At 36.7% G+C, this 26,249-nt stretch overlaps 1 protein-coding gene across 10 annotated transcripts in view; it reads right to left on the bottom strand.

Moving 5' to 3' along the window:
* Window positions 1-26,249, bottom strand: part of MLLT10 (MLLT10 histone lysine methyltransferase DOT1L cofactor) — a 127,278-nt gene that overhangs the window by 49,744 nt on the left and 51,285 nt on the right. For 6 of the 10 annotated variants that reach the window (XM_038175383.2, XM_027450646.3, XM_027450647.3 and 3 more), the window contains 5 exons: window positions 25,620-25,715; window positions 20,266-20,316; window positions 16,603-16,698; window positions 9,530-9,785; window positions 7,313-7,879 (listed from right to left, as the gene is read on the bottom strand). In XM_038175383.2, the coding sequence (XP_038031311.1) occupies window positions 7,313-7,879; window positions 9,530-9,785; window positions 16,603-16,698; window positions 20,266-20,316; window positions 25,620-25,715 (1,066 nt within the window). The remainder of the gene's footprint in view (window positions 1-7,312; window positions 7,880-9,529; window positions 9,786-16,602; window positions 16,699-20,265; window positions 20,317-25,619; window positions 25,716-26,249) is intronic. The other 4 variants (XM_027450648.3, XM_027450653.3, XM_072033689.1 and 1 more) reach the window with 3 other exon arrangements.

Genomic DNA, 26,249 nt, shown 5'->3' with positions numbered 1-26,249 from the left:
ACTTCTGATACTGCTGCTCTTCTCCTCACATCAAATGGATATAATATTTAACCTAAGCTAAGTACAATTCCTCTCTGATTGAGAACAACAACAAAAAGAACAATTTTACCACAGCAACTGGCCAGTCTTCAGAGGTACAAACACGCTGCAAATACTACCAGCAAACACACATCCCTTACTGGTTTTCAGCTAAGCTTGATTTTTGACAGACCTAAAAGCCCGTACGATCTGAAAAGTACAGTTTTTAAGGAAGGGTAGACAAGAAACAAACCAAAAGCAACTGAAACACTTTTACAGTCAAGCCCCTTCTCTCCCTCCTTCCGCCCACACACTTTATGCTCTCCTGTCACCTTCAGCAGACTTTATGGAGGTAAAAGACTGATGCCTATCTTGCATTTGACTTACAAGGAATGCTGTGCTCCGGTAAATTGGCTCCAGATGCTGGAAAATGTTCACACTCAAGGATGTACATTTTAATTTAAAAATATACACACACGTACAAAATAAGGTAAAAAATGAAGAGGTTTTCAAAAGTGTAATTTTTAAAGGAGATCCTGGGAACCAAGCAGTTACAAGTAAGGAAACAACACCTGTATCTCACTTCTTTTCCACACAACAAGAGAATTTCACAAAAGATTTACTTGATCCTCCACAAAAGACCTCCACACCTTCAAAACAAATACCACGTTCAACAATGGCATCTGCTATGAGAGAAATCTTTGTTGTTTCAGAGCATCTCCATATTCCCCTCTTATTTTAAATTTTAATTCTTAGTTTTTGTAAAAAGAGACAAAAAATTTGGCATAATCCAAGCTCAAAATTAGAAATTTCAGAACATTTTTTCCCCTTTTCTTTTTTTAATATAATAACACTACCTACTTTTACTGGATGCATCTGTAAAGATAATCAACTTCGGGAAAACTGACCAGATTATTTTATTCACTATGCAGGCACCAGTAAGAGCAAAGCTGCCAGCTAGTTATCATCCATGTAGTGCAGTTTGCCCACACCTCAAATACACAATTTTTATTAAGAATTCAAGCCTAAACCCTAACAAATACACAGCATATGGTAGACTTACAACAGGTCAAGAATAACCTAAAAGCACAGTTCACAAAAAACTGATAGACTTCTTTGAAAACCTCCCGCCACCAAACAGTATAGATCTGTAGGTGAGTGTGAAAAGCAGTAAGCACAGCGCCTTAACTAACCTTTATGCCCAGTCCATTTTCTTCTCTGCTAGTACAGACATAGCCAAGAATGAACAAAGTATTCATGGAGGTACTTGTTATGTTGCACATATATCATATTTAGATGCTAACTTTGCAAATAATTCTTCATGGACAAAAATCTAGACCTACCAAATTTATTTTAATAATTGTGAAATTCGTATTTGGGTAGAAGATTGGCAAAGCTTGAATAAAAACAACTTCAAACAATAATTAACAAATTATTGCATCTTTCTGCTCAGTTGTTTAAAAAAAGAGATTACTACTTTCTGCAGAAATGAGGAACTACCAAAAACTTCCACATTTTGTTTTTAAATGGAAGACATAAGAGGAAACTCAGGAAAATAACCACTTTCCCATGTACTTTTTTTTTTAAATCCAAAATGTATTAGAAGTACATAGTAATTTAAACATACTGTTTGCTTTTGATTACCAGAGCACCGTAAGTATATCATCAGCTTTAAATAAATATATTTCAAAATCCATCATACCTATGTATAACTAGAAACTAATGTTCAGGGTGACACTATAATTTGGGAATCTAGTTTCAAGTAAGTAATCTTCAAAATATACATTTTAACCTGACAGACACTCAGTTCTCATACAACAGTTAACTACTCAGGTGAAATCACTTCTACTCATGCCAAGAATTTCTCTGCTGTAAGCAGACCTAAGCACCTGCAATCCACACTTTAGTTGTTCTAACTTACCTTCCCCTTCCTGGGAAACATAATCACTTCAGAAAGCCCTTGTACCTGTTTTCACTCAGGAAAAAAAAAAAAATCTAAAGTTCTTTGGGAGAAGAAAAACGTGTACTTTTTTCGCTGGAAAGGCTGAATACTTCTTGCTCACAGTAGCCCATCTATAGGTCTGCATTTTTGTTCTTCTGTCGTGGTGCAATTACCAATGGAAAATTCTTGATCAAAATATTAGTTCTTCCCGCATAACAATTACAATCACACTGATTTGAAACCATTTTGTTGTAAATGCTCTCCAGGACTTTTGAGTCTATCATAGAGCTTAAGACTCTCTGAAAAGGTCATTTGAAAAAACTTGAACATTTTATATCTCTTCTCAATTGTTCTATATTTATATTTTAGGAGGAAATAAGTATTATAATTAAATACAGTAATCTACAAATTATTGCATCTTTCTGCTCAGTTTGGTGTTTTTTTTGTTTGTTTATTTGTTTTTGTTGTTGTTGTTTTTTCCAAAAAGTTTTAACTAAGTACTCTATTAGTTGTACTATCTGAAATAATTTATATTACTATAACTTCACTATCACTTCTTGAAATGAGTACCACAGGGATGACAAGAGCAGTATTCCCAAAACATCTCAGGAAGAACTTTGGACAAGAATTCTGCTTTGTGTTTCCTACACAGCCTGCTTAGTCCTACAGGTCATTAATATCTACTACCATCTCTTTGTCCCTTCCATCCTCCCCCATCTGCAATACAAACAGGGTTTTTAACACAGAAGAATTTCTTTTTCTGCTTTGGCTTCTGGGGCACCTAGCTGATTAACAACAGCACAAACTGTTTCAGAATAGTTTTATCTAAACTCTTTCCCCCAATAGATTTAGCTTGTAAGTCAAAGGCTACAAGGGAATTTAAATATAACATCACGAAGACTGAGCATGAGTTCTGAGGGACTCGAACTCCATGAGAATGACTCTAAATTACTGATCTGCTTAGCTCAGCTTTCTCTACTATCATCAGCACAGCAATGAGCTTAACAGTAAGATCATCTCCTTGCACAGCAGCCTAGCAAACAGCTGAGGAATCATCACGGCTGGAACCACATGAGCGAGATGACTAAAATACACTGGCTATTCTGAAGCAGTTAGTAAACTCCTACATAAATATGAAAATTAGACTGGGTGAAGCTTAAGATAAAACCAGAGGGGCCTGTGCCAAAAACATCTATTGCTTCTAAACCAGAGTTTGAAGCATTGCTATATTTAAATACAATACTGGGTTTGGATACGTCCTTTATTGTAAAAACTGTCTTGTATGACCAACCAGAGCGTTCTGAACACTGATCTAGAGGAGAACACATCTGCTACATAAATAATAACATAGGAACAAATTACAAGGTTGCTTCAACTGTGACAAAGAAATTCCAGAAAGCATGGTCTCAGCATTTTGAAGACCAATTTGGAAGGGGAACAGGGCTCTATAGGTTCTTTTAGGATTTGAAGTACTCAGAAAGGCATAAAAATATTATGCAAAAATTCAAATATTGAAACAAATGATCCTTTGAAGGCCCTCAGCAACAGCTGGCACTATACAATTGGCTGTGCACTTGAAATCAAGAACCGAACTGGAGGAGATAGAGAGGAGTCCCTATTTGCTTCAAGCACTGCCGTTCCTCTAGCAGCAAGTATCCGTGCACAACAACTGTGAGAACTTCACCTACCATAGAAGACAAAGCTCAATTTACTTCTTACTATACTTACTTTACTTACACTTTGATTGCTTTTCATTTTACCCTGCGGCATTACCCCACAAGTCAGAAGGCACTGTATGTCACAAAGTGGATTTTTTCCTATTGCTTTGGGATGCAAGTTCCCCTAAGTTTTCCGCTCACTGGAGTGCATTCCAAACAGAGGGGCCAAAGCCTGTCCGAGCTGCTTAAATGAAAAATAAAGACTGTGTGAAAATTATTTACCCTAACTGCATGTTTCTTCTCATGAACAACATTATTACTAAACGCACTACCACTGAATTAAAATGCAAATATGATAAAAGAAACCTATTTGATCCATTTTGTTACTATTAGCACAGGTAAGCAATGGGACAAGATGCCAGTCATTGGGATGAAAGCTCTCTGTTCTTTAATCACCGTTGTTGCAAGAAGAAAAATCTTCAGCAGAAAGGCTGCCTGTTCTACATCCAGTTACCTGACTAGAAAAGCTAGAAGGACTAGAAATCTTTAAGGATTATTCCCTAGAAGGATGCTCAGACAGAACCTAATCCTGTGAATACAACTAAAACAAATCTTAAAGTTGAAAGAAAAACAAAACCAGATCCTGAAATCACTCCGAAGAACAGTCCTAATTTACAGTACACAGCACGCAGGCAAAATCCACTTTGGGGAAAAGCATTATCTGCCCTACGTAACTCCCACTGACAACTGACTGATGTCTTACTAGACAAACTTATACTGACTGTGAATTTCCACCAGGAAAATAGGTATGGATTGCAAATTAGCTGCTATTGGCTAAAGTAGCTGTATTTTTAACAAGGAGAGTGGTATTATTAAAATGTTAATTGGATATAAAAATTCTTTATTACCCTACCATTTAAATTTTACTTCATTTTTTAAATTACATTCTTTTCTGTAAGTAAACTGTCAAACTAATGCATACAGTGTCTCATTTCAGGTTGTACAGAGCATTAGGAGTGAAAAACTCAAGTGCTCAAAATTTCAGAAATATCAGATCAGTGGCGTGGCAACTGTACTAAATCCGAGCATTGTACCAGCTTCTAATTGCATGGCCTTACACTGCTAACAGTACATCTCTCATCTTACCAAGCAGTAAACCAGAAGTTCTGTGGACCTGAACGAAGTTTGGAGATGACAAATGTTTCCAGAAAATGAGCTGAATGCACTTATTCTGAATGACAGTTTTATGGAACATGCATAAATAACACATGATGAATTGGCATTACTTTTTTAAATGTGCTTTCCTTCATCTATCATCTAATTTCAACATCAACTGTGAATAGGATTATCACGCATTTGGAATGATTTTTGTAATTTTTATGGATCTTGACAAACAGACTTAACAGAATGGAGAAGGAATGATAGTTTAAGGTAACTATAACTCATAAGGAAATTAAAAAAAAAAAAAGAGGAAATTGTTGACAAAGTGCCTCAAATGCTCCACTTAGCATGGTCTCACTAATCCCTGATTCTGCTTCTTTAAAATAATACATTAATGATTCAGTATGATTTGGTATGAACTTTTTGGCTCGACTTCCTCTACATTTCTTCTCACTACATTTACATGATACTTGGTTCAAATAGTTTAGATTCACTTGTCCTATTTTGTTACTGGACAATACACAGACATCTCAAAGGAAGGGAAAAATCAGCATATCGTATATGAGAAGATGTATGCTTCTGATAATACTGATAACACTCACGTGCCCTTCCTCATTGTAACAAAATTGTAAATGGACTGCTAAACCCAGAAAATGCTTATGATGAAGTGAGGAAAGCAGCACTACAACCAAAAGAAAGAGAGGAAAACAGAGAGAAAAGTACATTAAAACAATATGCCCAGACTCAAACATAAGCTTGTGGATGAATTTGGAGCTCAAAGGCAGACTTCCCATCTGGTTTTGCTTCTTTGGGTTTTGTGGGCTTTTTTTTGTTTTGTTTTGGGGAGGGGGAGGTTGCTTGTTTATACATATGTTCTTCAGCACCTTTCTAAATAGCGCTGGCTTGGAGGGCAGGGCTAATGGTGGGGAGCAAGAATCTAAGTTTGCTTAACCGAGGTGAAATTCGAGGCTCCATATCATGATAACTTTAATAAAACTTACATGGTGTTCCCATCCATGTATTTCAAAGCTTTTCACACAATGTGTTTAACATTATAAACAGATGGAGGAACGAGATCTAATAAAGAGGACAAAGGAAGCAAGGATGGACCTGGCCAGAAAAAGGCCTGCTGTAGGAGCTGACAAGACCAGAATATTCTGGGACAATTATAAAGCAGGAAATACAGGTCATTTTCTTCAAAATAAGAGCTTGTACTTCCATCTGTTACCTCAGATAAAACACACCTCAAATGGATTATAGAGGAATAAGAAAGTTTAGACTCAACTCATCAGGATACTTATCTGTGTTGGGTGATCTCTGACGATAACAAATACGAGGTTAACATGTTTCTAAAACTGCACTTCAATCAAGATGGACAGTGAGCTATGAAGTTTTGCCACATACCATTTCACCCGATCAATTTCTATGCAGAGAAAATATTTTTCTATTGCTACTGCTATTATTACACTCAATAAAAATCATTATTTGCCTACAACTAACAAGGACTTAAGTATTTTTGAGATCAAGGTGCAGTTCTTAAGTATCTTCCTTATTCTGAAGCAAATATGAAGCCTCTGTTTTTTAAAGCATATATACTTTTAAACTTACATATTGCATACAATGAAAACCATGTACAAGAATAAAAACCTGCCCATAACCAAACATTTAAGTTTCATTTCTCCTTCGCCCTCAAAAAAGGAAAATGAACCCGAAAAAAGAACAATAAAAAATGATAAAATTTTCAAGTTATGAGTATCAGATACTTTGTTTGCTATTGTTTTCAACCAAATATAAAGACCTCAAGGGAAACTTCAAAGCAAGACAGACTTCAGTAAATACAGTATTCTGCAACATCACTCCACACACAGATTTACTGGAAACAGAAAGCCTCTCACAGCCCAAATCGTATACACATTTAGAATAGAGGAAGAACAAACCAGCCAATTTCAATTGGAAAAAAATACACAAGGGCATGAAACCATCATCTGGCTACACAGGAGTCCAGATTCAGAAATACCCTCTTATGTGTTTAAACTAATGTCTCCATACACACCTTTTGTTTTTTAATTAATTGAGCTAAGTTGAAAAAGAAAAAAAGATTTTGGGACAGTCAGCACAGCTGACATGCTTGAGTACTGATTTTGTCTTCTCTAAGTAAAAAAAACATACAGGCTGCATGTAGTCTGCATATACCATCTCTGAATTTAGTTAAGCCTATCACTCGGTTTCCACAGCACCTGTTTTCATACAACTTAATTTTTTCCCCCACAGCCTCAAAAGCTGCATTCATCTCATATATAGGTCAATACACAGGTCAACCTCATACAGCCACCTACTACGTATTGCCATCTATCTATGGAACAAAACTTAACTCTTCCATCCATTACACTCTTAATTTTGACCTTTTTTTCCCTAACATGACTTTCCAGATACTTGAAACGTTACTCTGTTGTTGAAAAGCATACTCAGAATTAAGGCTAAAATAACAAATATGTCTTTTGAGATAAGAAAGTTAAGTCCAACGAATGCCTACCTGAACCCACTGGAGATGAGCCAACACTAAGACTTTGTAAACTTCCATTCCTGAGCAAAGTCGGAGATTTTTGAAGACCAGAGCTCGTCACACTTCCTGCAGCAGAAGCCACAGATGAAGTTGGGGAAGCAGAAGAAACTGAAAGATGGGAAATACTTTCTTGACTTTTATTTCCTTTGGGTCTACCAGGCCCATGTTTACTTTGCTTATTTCCTTTCCGTTTCTTCTCTGTTACAGTTTCTTCTTCTATTCCAGAAGTTTGAGCTCGTTTGTATGCTGTAGAAGTAAGGCTTGAATTACCTATGTCTCCAGGTGAGCTGTCAAAGTTTTTAGATTGGGAAACAGCTGATGATGAAGGGAGACCAATTAAGGATGTGAAACAATTGACAGCCCCCTCTTGACTCCCAGTCTCTCCTTTATGTACATCTTTGGTTGACGAAGTCTGTTGAGAATGAGTGAAACTATCATTTCGCAGATCTGTTTCTGTAAAACTCAAAAAATCCTGGGGAGACTGAACTGAACTTCCAGAAGATGACTTTATGCTGCTAGGAGTGCCCAAAAAGCTTCCTGAAGAAAAAGAAAAAATACAAAAATTATTCTTAAACTAGCAGAAAATATTAATATCATAGAACAAAATAACTCTCAAGTAAAAGGACTTCATGGAAAGCGTCACCAACAGCTAAAGAAACTGTTCTTAAAATGACTCACTGTTTCTACTGTTGATCTTCCCTCTGCAAGATCTGAATCTCAGATTTTCATTATTAAGTTTGAGGGCACAAGCCAGGCAAAAGTGAATAAAAGGAGAACAACAACTTTTCTTTTTTTTTTTTTTTTTTAATAAAAAAACCACCTTTGATATCCCTTGTTTTGAAACCATAACAAACATCTAGTATAAGTCACAGCAAGATTTCTCTTTTTAAACACTTTCAAATAAAAAGAAGGCAGCTGATAAAACGTGCTGTGATCACATCTACACTGTGCCTGCAATCTTCCTTGCCATTCTACCTAAATAAGGGGTCTGACACAGGTCAGGGGAACAGCAATTGCACTTAATTTACCCTGGCTGAGGAGGTGTTCCACAGAAGAGGTATTTTTCAAAAGGACAGGAAAGGAAGTGGAGCAAAGTGTATAAAATTGGCATTTTAAGACTTCTTTACATTGTCAGAGAATCATATAGATCTTTTGTGTAATAGAATTGCATTGCTTCTGTAATATTTGGAGTGCAGTCATTTCAACACTGCATTAGCACATGCAAGGCAGAAAATGAAGCAAGTTAGGAAATCCAAACACCAATTTACTTTCACTGACATTCAGTAATTTATTAGGGGTGAGCATATGTGGGTACTGTTTTCCAAAATTTTAACTGGTGACTGCTATCCCACCAAGAAAATACTTCTAAATATGACACTAAATATTAAAAAATGAAATTACTTATAATTTCATTTAAAAATAAAATTTGCATCACTAATTTAAAAATCATAAAAGGTGTTGTTCTGTATTTTAAGTAACTTAATTTAATGTGGCTTTAAAGAAATTCCATGCATGTAATAAAGATCTATTTTGCTACCTGCAGCGGGTATGATTTTTCTTTAGACATGAGATTCTAGAATACAATTTTAAAAGTTTTGAAAATATGAACAAAAAACACTTCAGTATTTCGAATGAAAAAAATAAAAACTGAAAAATAGACACATTTGGAAGCGCTCATTGCACAATAGTAAAAATTAAAACTCAAAGAGCAACATCTCTAACTTTGATGTGGTATATTTTAAATGCCTGCATCTTGGAAAATTATTTAGCAGTCATCACATCCTATACATTACCAGTTTTGTTCCAATTTGGACTAACTAAAACACATTTGTATGATTCCCTTAAAGAGCTAAAACAATGCTCTACTCAATTTCATATGCTGAATGTTACCCCAGATCAACTTTTCAGCAGACAAGAAACTTCTGGTTTTCAGCAGTTAAAGAAAATACCCTAACAACCTAAACAAAAGTATCACCTTTGCCCTTTAAAGATGCACGACCTTCTTTTTCATGTTATGACAATAAACACTTTTTCCTGAAAAAAGTTGTTTTCCCAAGTGAAACAACATTCTCATTATTGAGGATAAAGGATGAGCTACTTCTCAATATGTAATCTGTTTTAAATATGTAAGATTTCTGTCTAATTCACGTCAAAGCAAAAGAAGTATTACTGTGGAACGATTAATACCTTGCTGAAAAGGGCTAGCTGCAGTCACAGTTGTTCCTGGATTTCTTCCAGCACCAGGCTTTCTTCCCCTCTGACCTGAGCTGTGACCTGCAGATTTCTTCCCTTTGCTCTCTGACCCCCTAGCCTCTGAAGAATCTTTTCCACTTGAAACGTGCGTAGAAACTTCCTGGAAATTTGCATTTGTAAATCGAGCTGTGGTATCTTCCAACCGCTTCAAGGAGCCTGACATGGAGTTGTTGCTAGTGCTTGTGTACGTCTAGCATCATGACAAGAAAAGAATTCAAGAAAAGAAACAGTAAGGTCACCCGTAACAACCAATGTACACAACTAGAATGCTACAGGAGCTGTAGTTTCTGCTGAATTAAAATAGAATTAAGAATTTAATCGAGAATTAAAACAGATTATTTTATAAGAAGAATAGTCAATTACTAATTATTTAGCTCAGTCACAGTACCGCCAGATCATTTATTACCAATTAGAGCAATCTGTGGAAGCCTACTTGACGACTTATCTACCACAGCCAACACAAAGCTATTAGTTTTGCTATACAAAACATCAGTAATGACACTTTAACACTATACAAAATCATAGAAACAGTTCTATAGGCTTGCTAGTTTATTCAATTTTACTCATCTAATAATCCTATTTATGTCAGTAGAACTACTCACACCAAGTTCAGAACGTGCACACATTTTTCTATGCCAAGGGCTGGAAAAAGTTGCATGGTATCAAAATTACTTTTACCATTTGAGGAAGAGAATCTTTGAATCGCCATTGCCATAAGGCCAAGATTCTTAATCCTCAGATACATATTTTAGCGCACACTACACACATGCTGCACTTGTGTGTGTATATACACACGCACATCTTGCATATGAGTTTTTCCACGTCTACTCACACAGCTTATTAATGTTTTGGCAAGTATGAAATATATGTTCTTACACACTTACAGGGTTAAAAGAAACCACTGTTTCAAATAACTTAATGTTCAAATACTTGGGTAACTGGCAATAGCAGAAGGTACATACAATTAATTGTTAAGTTTGTCAACACACGTGATTGAAGTACATAAAATTTTTGTGAAAAAAATGCTCAAATCAGCATAAACTTCGTTGGTAGTTTTTACTGAGATCAATGGATTCATCTTGTATAAATGGTTATTCGAATACAATGTTGTTATTTTTACTGCTTCATGTTAAAAACTAGAAGAAAAAAGATACTTTAAAAAGACCTGTATGCAGCACAATCAAACTGAAAACATTGTTCAACCTGCAGTGGATCTGATGAAGGCTTCAGAACATAAGAATTTGTATTTTTAAAACTTTATAGTCTCATCATCAAACCAACATTAACTGTAACAACCCTGACTTCACTTACATCTTTGCTTCCCATCATCACACCAGCCTTCCCTCAGCCAATAGCTTCTTTAAAATGTGGAAATTGCTTGACCTGAATTCTGCTAGTCTGTTGTTTTAGTGGTAGTCTATGTTGGTTTTTTGTTGTTTTGTTTTCAACTTGTTTCATACAAGCACTGTAAACCACTTTCCAAACTTCAACAGGTAAATTAACCCTAATTACTCTGAAGGGAGCACAACAATAGACAAATCTGAGCGATTCAAATTGGTTAGACTTCATGCTTCGTTTTAGAGGTGCCTCCATCTCCATCCAGAATAGGCCAACATAGATGACAAAACTCACTTTCCCCCCTCTGAGGCTCTCTAGTCCCCTGCATCACACCTGTGTGACCTAGTGTATTAAAAGAAACATGCAAAGACAACGCATCCAAACTCATTCATGAGTGAAAAGAAGCAGAGGGCACCCTAAATAGAAGTAACACCAAGAACCCTTCCAACTTGAAGGTCCGACTTGAGTGGTCTCCGTGTTAACATTAAACCAAGAATTACCAAACGATGTTTCACGCTGTCATACTGTTCAGTAGTGTTATTTTTAATATCCATAGCAAGCCAAACCAGTAAAATGCATCTCACCATATAATAATTTAATGAAAAATACACATCTTTATGAACATGTGGAAAGGATCTGTAAGGTATCCGCTGGCATGAAACAAGCTCTGCACAGCCCAACTAAAATCCAACTCCTTTTTAAGCTAGCAAAGAAGTTATTTTCATTTACCTAACTAGAAAGGAAAAACATAGCGCTTCAAAATTGCAAATATGGCCCTATTATGAACTGCAATAAAAATATATTAGGGATTTTCTGAATAACAGCGAAGAGGGATTATCAGTTTAAGTCTGTTAAAGTACCATGCTAAGAGTAATTTACCTCACATTGATGTTACTCTATTGGTAACAGTTCTTAATGAACATGGAGCCAATTCTAAGGTAAGTTTAGCAGTTAACTTTTTGAACTATTACGAAGTCCTCAAGTATGCTCTATTTTCCTGAAACTGATGCGTCACCTGACCTGTGTTAAGAAGCAGTGGTTCAAATTTGGGTCATTTGAACAAAGGGTTTCCAGACACGCTACAACCCACCCCCCTCCAAGTCAGCTTTTTCTAGGATCTTCGATTTCTCCTCTAACCCAATTCCTTCCGTTCCTAATCCTCACCTCCTTCCCACTCAGTTCAATATTAACTACAAGGATAAATCTATAGATATCAACAATCACAGTTTGATATTACCTAGCATCTCTTCTTCATTACTGAGGGGGGGGATATTTTTTCATTTGCAGTCACTACGAAGGTAAGAATAATATGATTCAGCTATTAACACCAATGAAATATTCAAAGACTGCACGCCTGAATCCTGCTCTCAGCAGACTGGAGAACACGCATGCACGTAGCAGTTCTGCTTTTGTAAGTTTTGCTCCAGCAGGCATTTGTTTCAGCAGGTGCTGTGACATATTCTGAGTAAACATCTAGATTTCAGCATATCTTGCACACCACTGCGATGCAACAGACATGAAGAAAAATAAAATGGTATCATTTGGTCAGTAACTTTTCTTTCCAGATTGTGTTGTTCACTTTAAGGAGTTAATTAAAGCAAAATGCCTTAAAACAGATCCGCTTCTGAGATCAAAGTGCAGCACAAACTTTAGATTATTACGCTAACTGGTTCATAAAATAAAGTACCCACTCCCAATTTATTTATTTTTTTCTAAAACACTACAGTCTAGGAGATGAAGACCTAATACAAACGTCACTGAAGGAAAACACCACCAACAGGAACAGTACTACACCATGGCAAAGCTACATTGGTTTGTTTTTTTTCTGAGGTTATAAGAGGGTGAGAACTTCTTTGGTTACTTAATAACTGGCTTCGGTCTCTGCAGTCCCCTGGAGCTTCCCCAGCCTTCCCCACTTACCCCAGCACATGCCTTTTAAATGGGACAGGCAGCTGGAGGCTTCCCCCTTCGCTGCTCAGGCTGCAGTCAGTCATTTCCCTTTGCTTCAGTACAAACATCCCCCCAAAACAGAGGTTACTCGGCTCTTGGCTCCCAAGTCCGTTCCTCGGTTTATTTGGGAGGTCTTAAATAACCAGCTCATGAATGTTAATCCTGTTCTCAAAGACAGTATTTGCTACTGTAAGGATCAAGCTAACTCTGTGCACATCACAGTGCCTTCATTACTCCTCATAAACCAGTTTGCAGCTTTTTCCTTAAACTTCACTTTCCTGTTGCCAATTTGGTGCAGAGAGCTACCGTCACTTTGATACCTCACATTTATCACTGTGCACACTGAAGCGAATCTTGAAAGCAAGTAGAGCAAGGCTTAAAAACTTCTGGCAAAGCTTTAGCTTCACTGCAAAGGCACAACCATCGTTCTGAATGCACACAGTGCATCCCAACACTTGGGAAGCCTTCAGCCCTAACCCAGATGTGCTCTTGCAGAGCAGGGGAGGACCGCAGCAGGCAGCATCCACAGACGTGCCAGATGGTAGGAGAGCAGTCCAAGCAGAGCAAACAAACAGAAAGCCATGCACACACACCCCCCTACAGCCCACAAACCCCTCACTAATGTAGGATAGCAACATTCAGTCACAGCTAATGGAGATTTCCCTGCTCCTTCCCTTCCCTCCTGTACCCTACTGCAGCAAAGGCCAAGCACCTCCCTCGGGAGCCACGCTGGGCTGATACCAGGGTGAGCTGAGAAGGATTTATCACCAGTATCTCTACTGGTAAAAATACAGCTTAGTTAGCTGCACTTTCTGCTCCCAGGGCCTTTTAAAGTATTTAGTCACTGGCTACGATTTGAAAGCAGATTACTGCTTTGCAGATCATGGCATGCTTTTGTCTTCTTTCTTTAAAGAAAGAACTATACCTAGAAAAATCTGGCTGTCAGGTTTTTTTTTCTGATCTGTTAAACCACATAACACATTTTTAAACTTTCAGTACAAGCCCAACCTGGCTCACAACCTGAAAAAGATTTTTTTATGAGGACTAACTAAAAGGCTGGTGGCTCTTACACAGATCCCGTGATCATAAGGGAACAGAATATTCCCATCCAAGTAACAGAAATGCTAAGAGCAAGCCTCATCTGAATAGAGAGAAATATTCCAGAAGTTACTCCAGTCCTTCTTAAAACATTCAGTATTTATGCCCCAAAAGACAAGTGAAAAAAATGCTCATATATATTAATCAGAGTAGTTCATTTCTTATTTCAGAGATTTTCCAATTTGACTGATCCAGACTAGGTGGTGTTTGCTGAGACATCACAGCAATGCACAAAACTGCCTGTTGGGAGGCATACCCATAGCTGAACACAGCATTTGGGCTGGAACTTCATTAAATTTCTTCAAATCCGCTTTTACAGAACTAACCAAACCAACTACACCCACACATACAATGTAAACCCTCAGTTTACTCTGTAGCTTTTCAGGAATGTAACTTAAGAAATCACTCATCCGGATAAAAACATCCTCCAAGGCACCACTTACATAAAAGGTCGTTACCACTCTTACCAAAAAGGATTTCACTTCTTTAAAAAAGGAAGAGAAAAATTCATTTCAAGTTCCAGTTCCCACAACAGGAAGAATGTGATAGCAGAAGTGATTTACATAAGTCATAAAATGAAGTATTCACTGCAAAGACAGACTGCTGTGAAAAAGCAAACCCAAATCAATTCTGCCAACTCTATGTAAAAGCACACACAAAACTACCATATTAGCAAAATATCCTGAACTAAGTATTATTCTCAGAAGGAAACAAAGCTTGTCTAATCATCAAAAATTTTTGAGAACAGTTTGAATTTATAATTTAGAAAAGCAAATGCATGCAAATACAAAAGGACTTCAGAAAAAAATTCAGAAGAAAGTATCTGAAGAAACTAGTCATAGAGGAGCCAATTCCAAATACCCAGCAGATATTAAAAATCATATTCAGTAACTTCAACTGAAGACCAGTTTTCCTGAATGTCTGAAGCACCATAAAAAGGAAGTAGAAAATGGAGCAGGTAAGTCTTGGTAGAAGCAAACACAGGGTTTGAAGGTAAAAGAGAGAGACAAATAGAATCCAGCTGTCTTCCACATTAAAAGTATATTATAATAGGTAGGACTTAGGGACTTACCAACATTTCAATGGATTTTCTTTAACTTTTACATAAATATATGGCAACATCACTTCTTAGTAACACTTTGTATGATAATTAAGTAACCAAAGGACAAAAGGGATATATATTCAGGAAAGATAAGATCATACATAAACCATACAACTTTTGTTTAGGTTTTGTGCTAAAGAAACTTGCCAAGCAAGAAAATTGTTTTACAGGGTATCTTAAGAGTTGTTTCAGGACAAATTAATAAAATGAAGTAAAAAAAAAATAATGAAGAATCACATGGACTAGTCAACATTCAATAAAAACCTGTCACACTCACTATTTGCAGTATCTCACATCAAAAGAGCAAAGTGGCAAAGTGACTCTAGTTGTTATTTAAAAATAAAGATAGAATTACCGTGAAATTCAGAAAAACACTGATTAGTAAGTCTCACTTGACTTATCATTATCAACAAGAATACAGAAGAACAAGAAACAAGAGCAGTTTATCAGAAGCGTGAGTCACAAATAACAATGTTAACAGGTACACACCCTCAGGTCAATGCACTTAATACTGAGAACAGAAAAATACGCAAAACATAATAAAAGGTTTCCTTTCTTGGTGATGAATCTTGAAGCTGATACCACTAGCTGATGTACTACTCACAGGAATTAAAGAAAGCTGGTATTTCAATTGTTTTACCCTTTCCTGGTATGGTCTTGGTGTACCACATGCAAATTGACACATCTTTTGAATCATCTCATCAGCCAAACTACACACAGTTAAAACAAGCTTCAGCATCCGTTCTAAAAAACGAAGTATTCTGCTACTGATAGCTAATTAATTCAGCCCTGACTCAGATATCAAACATTCCCACGTGACTGGTACAAACATTTTTCTACATTTGAAGTGAGGAAACTCATTTCTTAACACTGTTGCCCGTTCTGTAATATCATTAAAATCTTTTTTTTTTTTTTGTGGATAGCAAAATTGATTACTGTAGTAACCAGAACAGTCAGATTACACAGAAGCATAATCAGAACTGTCTATGTTATTTGATGCTCTATATGGCCCTCTGAGTTAAGTATTTGCTAGAAGATTAACAGGAAAAAAAGACCACAGAAACTAACAGAGCAGACTGCTAAAAAAGACAAACTGATATGAAAAGTACATGAAGTACAGTTTCACTTACTTTTTACATGAAGTACCATTATTTTCCTAATTCTCAGCTTAAATGCTTACAGGTTCAGTAACAGCTCAGCACACAAAAGTGAATTTCAAGGGAAAGATTTTATAAAAGTTCTTAAACTACTAAACATAAAATCATTGAAATAAAAGTTACTGAATTATTAGTGGCACCTGATTGGTGCCACTAAATCACTCCCAATTTAACTACAAAAATTTAAGGCTTTCTTCCTAGTATAAACCTTAAAAGTGTTTTTGGATTTTGCATTACAGGAAAATATAACAAGTGTGCTTGAGAACTACAGCATCCTTGCCATTTTAAAACACTAGAATGATAACATTACGAAATTTCAACGTAAGTCACTGAAGTAGAAGAAGAAAAACACATCAACTTACTTTCTCTGTAGTTACAGTAAGAGATGGAACCAAGGATGGCGAAGACTCCGACTGCTTCTTATATTTTTGCTTGTGTTTATCTTTCTCTTTGTATTTCTGTGAGTTACAAAAGAAAACATAATCCGGGGTCAGCTTCATCTTTAATGTAACCCACTTTATCTTTCTTGAATTTTGATAACAGTGTTAATGAAAGCAAATTATGTATTTTTATTTACTTTCAAACTATACAAATTGAAATTCTTCAATTATAACCAGTACTAATGAATCCACCGTCATTAATATCCATCTTGCCATAAATCAATCAAGCAGCTAAAGAAACTAGATTAGAAACAAAGACATGGCTTTCTGCTTCCTATATTTCCACACCTAATATTCCAAACTTCATGCATCTCCACACCTGCATGGTATTTTTGTTGGGATATTACAGTACATTAAAGTTTTAGCTTTGGCTCCCCTATTGGCATCTCCATGCGTAAGAATGTGAAATGTTATTTCTATGGCATTCCCAAAAAGGTGCATACAATTTATATAATAAATGAATTTTATTATAAATGAATTTTCTATGTTAAACCAAACAAAATACCAAAAGCTATAAAATCATATCCTTTCTAAAAAGAATGTATTTATCTATTTATTTTAAACACAACATGAAGCATTGGCAGTGTTAATTTAATTACTTGTTTCAGGCTTTTTGGATAGTGAAAGTAAAAATTTGAAAAAAAAGAAAGAAAAAAAAGAGGAAGGATTCAACTGCACCACACAGTCATTTCAATCATTTTTTAAATGCAACAGTCCAAGAATTGCTACCTCATCCTGCCAAAATACAAGCACGGAGCAGGAGAAAACAAGAGCAACTACATCAAGTTTCCTGTGTCACCATCAAATCTGTTTCAAGCACAACACAGTTGATTCAAAAGCATTTCAGTGGTGCTAGTTACCCAGCTTTCCATGTCATCAGTGCACATGCTTAGATAAACTTGAGTAGCAATTTCACTGAACCCCAAAACAAGCCTCAAAGAAATTATGAAATAGAACTAAGACACCTCCTATTTGATTTTCATCACTTTAGTAGGAAATTCAAATCACCCCGAAGGATTTTTTTTATTATTTACAATTTTGGAGCAAAGCGATTTTCAAATGCTTTAAGATGAAACATTGCAGCACCATCAGTAAACAACAGGAAACATTTCAGTGAACATGTTTTACAGTTTCTTCTGTTGACTTTCTAGCGTTTTGTTTGTTTTTGTGTTGTGTTTTTTTTTTTGTCATGGGTTTTTGTTTGTTTTACTTCTACCATTATTTTTGTCTGAAAGGCAGAGGACTGTAAAATTCTGATCAAAAGAACAGTCAGAAAGATTTTGAATTATATTCTGTAATGCACTGAAATCACTTTCATAGCAGTCACAACACAAAAGGATTTGTCATGAAGAAGGAAAGAGGGATACAAAAAAGAGGGGGGAGGAAGGAAGGATTGAAAAAAAGGGGAGGGTGATGTTCAGGAGCATTAGCTTGAAGAGACTTGAACCTGAAAAGAAGATGCTTTAAATCCTATAAAAGAAAGCATGAGCAACCACGTCAAATGTCTCCCCCAGACCCAAACTCCAACACGCAGTGAGCTAGGACAGGTTACCCAGGTGCTCACAGATGGCACCGTCCAACGTCACTGAGGGCCACAGGCAGGGCACCCCACCCACAGGCCTTTCGCATAGGAAGATCTTGACCCCAGGAGGTCTGATGTCCTAAGCTCTATATTCCCTCCTCCTTTCATGTTATACCTCCTCTGACAAATATCTCTCCCCCCATCCTGTTTTGTGTTTTTTTTTTTTCTTTCTAAGAAAGTTCAGATGCCCTACTTCTGAATGGGAATTGACTCCAGATGCAAATAACATCAAAGAAGCAGGGCAAATTTCACTGCAGGAAAACCTTTGAAACGAAGGCCCAGATTTTACAAAGATAAGAATAAGTGTTTCTGCAACCTGCTGAGAGGAAGAGATGTAGCTCCCAACAGGGTGAGCCCTTGCAGTTGCACCCTTGTCTCACCCTAAAGACGCACACAAAGTACAGCAAGATCCGCTTCTGGATCCACAGGAAGAGTAGCAGAGGAACATGAACTCCCACAGTATCTAATCAACATGAAAGCTTTCAATCAAGTTGGCCTCAAAGGACACAAACCAATGATCTTTCCATCCATCAGAAAAAAGAGACAAACAGCCGGTCCTTCATGGCAATTCACTGAGCTTTCTGTCAGACCTCCGCCTCTGGTCAGCCACAGATCCTGAGACAAACATCTATCCTGAAAGCCACATGGAAAGCCACCATTCTAGAGAAAGTAATGACAGCAACTGTCTGACCATAAAGCAAATCTCTACTGGATGGAAAAAAAAAAAAAAAAGCAGAAAATATACGTTAAAAGGACTGAAAATAGGGCTGCTAGTAAGTGGAGCACTGAGGGCAAGCAGAACCCATGCGTCCCCCTTACATACTAAAACTTCTTTTAAAAAAAGATTAACTGGCATGAGTTCAATTATTCCGAACAGAATACATCCTGTAAAAAACAAGAGTTTGCAGAAAAACATTGTAAGGAACATTAATAAATATGGGACCAGCTACAGAACTGGCAAAGCAACCTTCAGTCCTGGTTCACAAATAGGCAGCTCATCAGACCAGGTCCAGGCAGCTCCTGAAACCTTTCGTACTGTAAGAAAAAGATGAGGTCTGATTGCCAGCCAGCCATTGCATAAGCAGCTGTAGTATTATTTGTCCTAGAAGACGAATAGCCCTGATTTATGATGTAGCTAAACAAAATACAAAGTACTCAGAGTTCATACGTCGTGATTAATCAGAAAGCTCTATTTACCAGTGGGCAGCTCATCTGGGGCTTTTGTTTCTTACCTACAAAACTATGTAATACCTTCTTAATTAAAATAACTACATGATGCAAGGTAAGAAAGCAAATGGGGTCCAAGATTTCTGGAATTCTACAGCACCTCCTGTTCGTTGCCTTCTTGGGGGGGAGGGGGGAACAAAAAAAGAAAAAACAGCAACAAGGCACATCTCAATGGTGTCTGTTTCTTCTACAAAGACCAGATATACAAGACAATTAAATAATATGATTTCCCAAATACAGATTTTTCCAGCTCTTTGGTGTTTTGTTTATTTTTTGTTCTGTTAAGCTCATTCACACATTGGAGTATCCACATTACTCCAAAGACCAGCACTTGTCCACTCATTTTCTTTAACATACTTTCAGATTACCAAATGAAAGTATCTCATCAAAATATCAAGTTAATATATTTGTATCATTTTATTTAGCTCTAATCTGTTACCAACAGAGTAAGTGTTATCACATCCAGGTTTCCCAGGCTGGACCTCAATCTCCAGGAAGACTGAATTAAGCAAGTGATCACTTTTTTCAGTACAGATGAAATAGATGACTTCAGCTTTTCTCTAACAGCATACATTTATAATGTTCCCACATGTAAGAATCATTTAATTTGTTAAAAGGTAAGTACACTTATTTGCAATTCATTTTTGTCTCTGGAATGCATCGATTTCCTCAGAAGACGTTTCAACAGTACTTCATATCATGAAAGTATGTTTTGAAGTTTGGCATTTAACAGTTTCCCATTACAAACAAAAAAAAAATCTTGGCCCCTCTCTCACCTGTCCCATGCTGTGTAGCTTTTCAGACCTTCTATGTGCCAGCCCAAACTTCTACAATAGCAGCAAAAAGAAAAAAAAAAAAATCAAAGTGGATAGTTTTCTGCTGTTTTAGTAAGATAGGTTATTTTGGTGAATAAGTCTAAGACGGACAGTAACAGAGCCATGAAGAAGCAGAAGCAGAATACAGCTCACCTGCCTGCAGAACAGGAGACTAACGACTGGAATTACCAAAGCACATGCACACTATCAGCAAGCACCACTGCTTGGCCCTTCAAACAAAACTGCTTGGCTGACCTTGGAGTATTCCATTTTTGCCCACTTCTCCATCACAGAAATCACCACCCCTACTGCTTTTGGCTGTCCCAAGCTCCCATTGAGTTAACATTTTCAAATCTAACTCCCTTAGTGATTCCTGTAGGTAAAACCGTCTGAATGCCTAAATCACCATTTTTTCACCACTATTTTTGACTCCCTCAAATAACTTCAATGTATCTGAATGTTGTGTTATCACAGAGTATTCATATTGGTACTACTGTTATTCCGGGATTTTCTGCACCATCTTTCCATCCCTGAAGCTTGCAAATCCATGGCTGTCACCATCACAACTAACGTCTTCAATAAAAAGCTGTGTATGGCTCTTGCTAATCCCCAATACAAGACCCGTTTGGCTCTTTCTAGTGACTGGAAGCTTTTAGTGATACGGCCACAACAATTCCAGAATGAAAGATGCCCATGGTCCACACGTCCCATGTTCAAATCCTAACTTATTTTGTTCTGACACGAACAGCCCTAGGTAAAGCATTCAACTATCATTTTATACGGAATAAACCACAGCAGGAAAATTAAATGCAGTGGCAGTGCTGCTACAGTCACAGCAGTGAAAGGATATAGGCACGGGGTGGTTTCCAGGAAGAGGTGGAACAGTACTGCTGACATTATTCAAGTACCTACCGATTCAGCTCTAGGCATAAAACTTGTTACCAACTACCAGTCCTTGAAACAGTTACTTGAAAGACTCCAAAAACTCATTTCAATACAGTGCTAAGGGTCAGAATTTTAACTGTCAGTCATTAACAGATTCAAAACTTGGCAATACAAACGCCACCCAAAACTTCCCTTCAAGGCTAATGTACAAAAACTTTACTCAGAACAAGCTATTTTTCCTTTGATATTTCAAGTATCTTTCTCTTGTTATTTAGACAAAGACATATTGAACAAACAGAATCAAAATCAAGCAGACCTATAACCTATAATGACCAATTTTTAATGTTCAGGTGTCATTTAGTTTTCAAATTAAGACAAACTACATTGCATGATTTTCTCAAGCAAGAAATATCCAAGTTGCATCCAACTTCAGCTTACTTTTTACCCCAGTTGTTCCAAGCGCCTCTCCTCTATCTTATAACGTGGCAGAGTTCCACCAGTAGGGAGTTAAGCAAAGGATGCTCCAACACACTGGACTTCAAGATCAAAAAATCACAATCTCGCAAAAATAGTCTACTTCAAAGTTTTTGAAACCGTTGATGAAATTAAATAATGTCATAATAACAGACATAATAAAGAAAATAAATAAAATTAACATCTAATAACACCTGAAGTATATAATGGCTATTTTTAACTGAACGTATTTTGGTTGATCCCTGAAAGGTCACGAAGAGATCTGGAGTAGCAAAGTGGTTTTTCTTTATAAAACCACAGCTCTTGTTTACTGCGTGTGGAGAAAAACAAACAAACAAAAAAAAACTATAGTAGAGATCTATTCAAAATTCTGACACTGGGTATTCCTCTCAGAACTCCCGCAAAAGCCACAGTGAAAGAGCTTTACAAAAGAAACAAACAACTAGCAGCTAATGCTCTTCTCTCAAGTCCTTCCCTGCATCACTCAGCCATGTCAGAACTAATAAACAAAGCTTGTCTTTACTTTAAAGAAACTGAAAATCCCTGTAAGCAGAATTTCTTCAGAAAAGCGTTTCAGAATTTTGCCATCCATGGATTATTTTTTTTTTTAATAGTTTACAAGGACTAATACCCTATCACAGCAAAGAATTTAAAATTTTTCCTTTCTCATCTACCCAGACCAAAGCACTTCTGGTACAAACAGACTTTTATTTAATTCAGCTGCAAAAAGAACATTTTTTAGAATTCATAAACATATAATGCCAGCAAACTTGTTTAATTTTCATGTAAGTGGCACTTCTGCCACTTTCATGTAGCACTTCTTATGTGTTACTTTAATAAAGCATTTCTTTTATGCAGAGATGCATCCCAAACACATTTAAAATTCCTGTTTCATTCCCTTCCAAAGATAAAGCTATCAGCAACATCAGGAATAAGGTGTTCTTCCACAGCCTCATGTTGACTAAGTTTTTCCCAAAAAAAAAAACTGAGGTAAACACCTGGGCACTGACAAAATGGATATTATAACAGGATGTCAAGCAATGTACTACCAAGAGCTTCATCTCTAATCATTTCTGAAGAACCTCTCTCCCATAGCAACTACCCATTTTTAGTGCTGCAGACTGATCAGGAAGCAACTAAGCTAATTATTCAAAACAATTAAATAATCTCCAAGCTTTTTGGGTTTTACTCTTATTATTATAATACCCTTATATAGTTGCCATCAATTTTATAAGCAGTCCCCAGAAGAGACTCATACATATTATGAAAAAAACACATCCTTTCAACTCAGAGTTTATTTACAAAAATGACAGCTACCCACACAGATATTTTTGGACCCAACTATTCTTATGGCAATTTTATATGCAACCAATGGATAGTTTTTCAGATCTGAGTAATATAATTATGTCCAATCTTCACAGGATCCCAGAATGGCCAAGGTTGGAAGGGACCTCTGAAGATCATCGAGTCCAACCCCCCTGCCCAGCAGGATCACCTACAGCACATTGCGCAGGATGGCATCCAGGTGGGTTTTGGGTATCTCCACAGAAAGAGGCTCCACAACCTCCCTGGGCAAAAAATACAGCTCAATTCTTACAGCTTCTGCCCAGCACAAAGGAAAACTTTAAGGATGCTCAAAAACCAGATTACCTGAATTCCAAACAATAAAAACCAGATTATCCAAATTTCCAAACTACAAATATGGAAGAAAAAGTACAAATATATCTGTGTGCTCTTAGTGGGAGAAGAAAAACACCATCCCTAAAACTTTTATACAAAATAAAAGATACACACATTTACTCCAATATGACAACAACTGAGATTGCAAATGGATTTGCAGAAGAGGAAATAAGGAAAGTCACCCTAAATAATGATTTTTCTCCTCCAAGATACAGTATATCAAATACACAGTACATCAAAATGAGACATCACTTGCAGAAAGTAATCAACTTTACCAAGAGAATGAGCTCCCAATACCATAGCTGTTCCACTGACCGAAGACCAGTGTTTTCCAAAGCACAGATTATTCCTTAACCATAGAATAAGTCAAATTGCATCTTCTTGTACCAATTGGTACCTTGGTGACATTCCTGTCTGAATTTAAGAAGAGATTGGACTGTGCACTTAGTCACATGGTCTGAACTTTTGGGTAGACCTGTGCGGTGTCAAGAGTTGGACTTGATGATCCTTAAGGGTCCCTTCCAACTCAGGATATTCTATGATTCTATGATATAAAGCAAATTAAACTCAAGTGAATGCACTGTAACATGCCATAAGAACCTCCAAATGTCAATTCAAGGGTAATGCAAACTGCACTGCTTCACTTGATCTCGCAGATCATGCAATTTTCTACCTTTCATAGATACTCCAGAAACATGGTACTCCAGAAATTTAATCTTATTTATGGAAAACTTCTCAGAGCTGCAGAAAAAGGCCAGGACTTGCCAATGCAAAGTCCATTAACTATTTCTAGAAGACCCCAGTGCTGGAGAAGCCAAGCAGTTAGCAGAACAAAGAGCAGATACACTGGCCAAACACACTCTGTAAGAAAGACCCCCCCAGGTGTTCCTGAAAAATTTTACAGGTATTTTGTTATCAGAAGCATAGTACCTCCACTCAACACCAACTTTGTTTCTTCAAATTCAACTTCAAGGTTTTGCCAATGCGAGTGAAAACCCATGCCGTGTATTTTAACAAAACATGACCAGCAATACAACAGGGGTGAAAGATTAAGCAAATGATGAAAAAAGTAAAGCAAATATTAGTAAGTTTTTAACTTGCAGGTTATTGTCATCTGTAATTCAAAACTGTTTCCTTCTAACTCCATTTTGCTAAGAAAAAATTGCCAAGAACCACATACTTTTATTATTGTTGGTCGTGAAGTTACATCTAGAGGTACAACTACATCACAATGCATACACTCCTTTACTGACAGATGCAAATAGAAATGCTCACCTAAACTATTAAACAGACCTAAAGACACTTTTTAGAAGGTTATCATAGAACAATGAAGATTAACATCCATCCAGAGGAAACAAATGTAATTTGCTGTAAATTGTAAAAGTCTCTAAGGAGACCAAGGGCCCAAAGACTGATAAATGTTATTAAATTTCTTGTGACTATAAATATAGCTCCTCCATACAGTACATATTTGGTCAACATATATTTTTTATTTCAAATTTTCATGTTATGCTTTTTAATAATACAGAATAAAGACCACCCATACTCAGAAAAGTCTACTAAGTTAGCTGTAAAGAATGTAAGCAGGTGAGCATATTGCATGTATTCTCAGAAAGAAGGATAAACAAAGATGCAATGCAAATTTGTGTTAAACTAATAATCATCATAATTTATTTTTTCTTAATATGAATTCAAATTCTTGAAAGAATCTGCCACTGACAAGAAGTTAGTGATTAGCTATGGTCTTTGCACCCTCGCCAGAAGATTCCCACGTGACCGACAACGTATTCTGCTGTGACAGCAGGCATGACCACCAGTACCACTAAGATGCGTGAACAACAGATGTCACTTCTTTGATACGAGAACAGGTGCAACAGATAAAAACGTAATGAATTAGATGCACCTGACTGCCCATACATTTCCTAAAATGTCTACTCCCTTTTTTCTTTCCCACCTAGTCACAAAGACTAAAACAAAAAGATTTCTAATAGAAAAACTAAATCAAAGGAAGCTGTATGGAAACAACCTTCCCAACAGATGTTGGTTTTGGGATGCACACTGAAACAATAAACAGGAAAATGAAGGAGCATGTACAAATGCGCCTGAAGATGTTTCCTCATTGGACCCTAGCACCTCTAGCTTGTCATCTGTGTTATTCAGTGCTCCAGGAACAAAATTTCCTTCATGCCTTTCAGCAAAAGTTATTTAAATGTTTATCAGAAAGTGCTACTATTAAGCAGATGTGCCACATAATTAGCAACGACAAATCCACTTACTTTTTTCTCCTTCTCATGATGTTTATCCTGAGAGTGAGAGGAAGAATCACTTAAACTTTGATCATATGACCTATTAGATCCCCGTTTGCTCTTTTTCTAAAAAGAGAAAACATATTTATGGATATAAAAAAGGAATCATTTGAATAAATAAAAAAATATAAAGCATTTCAACTGATAAAATGCCTTACTACTTGAAGAAACAAAAACCTCAGTTAGTGAAAACCCAAGAAATAACCAACACGAGTACAATTAACAGGACTGCCCGTTGTACATCCTATTCTTAAGTCTACCCTTATATTGACTTTTAGACCTCCTATGCAAAATATGCTTCCAACAAAGAAATGAGATATACCACCTTACAAAAGTTCAAAGGTTTTCAAAAATAGAAAAGTTGCTGCTCAAACGAGTATCACCTGAAGCCACAATGCTAACACTGCCACATGCCTAAAACATAATCTGACAGAGTTGTTTTATGGCTTCATAATTTATCATTCAAGTGACCTCTCTGCAATATTTTCATTTAAATTGTTTACAAAAACCGCAGGGTGCTATGGTTATGTATGCATTTACAGGCAGTGCACATAATTGCCTGCATTTCCATAACATTTGAGAGCTTAGTCTGAGACTAGA

This window comes from Anas platyrhynchos, chromosome 2 (genome assembly GCF_047663525.1).
Source record: "Anas platyrhynchos isolate ZD024472 breed Pekin duck chromosome 2, IASCAAS_PekinDuck_T2T, whole genome shotgun sequence".
Classification (NCBI taxonomy): Eukaryota; Metazoa; Chordata; class Aves; order Anseriformes; family Anatidae; genus Anas; species Anas platyrhynchos.
Note: the sequence above shows the minus strand (reverse complement) of the source record. Positions and strands in the feature narration are given on the sequence as shown.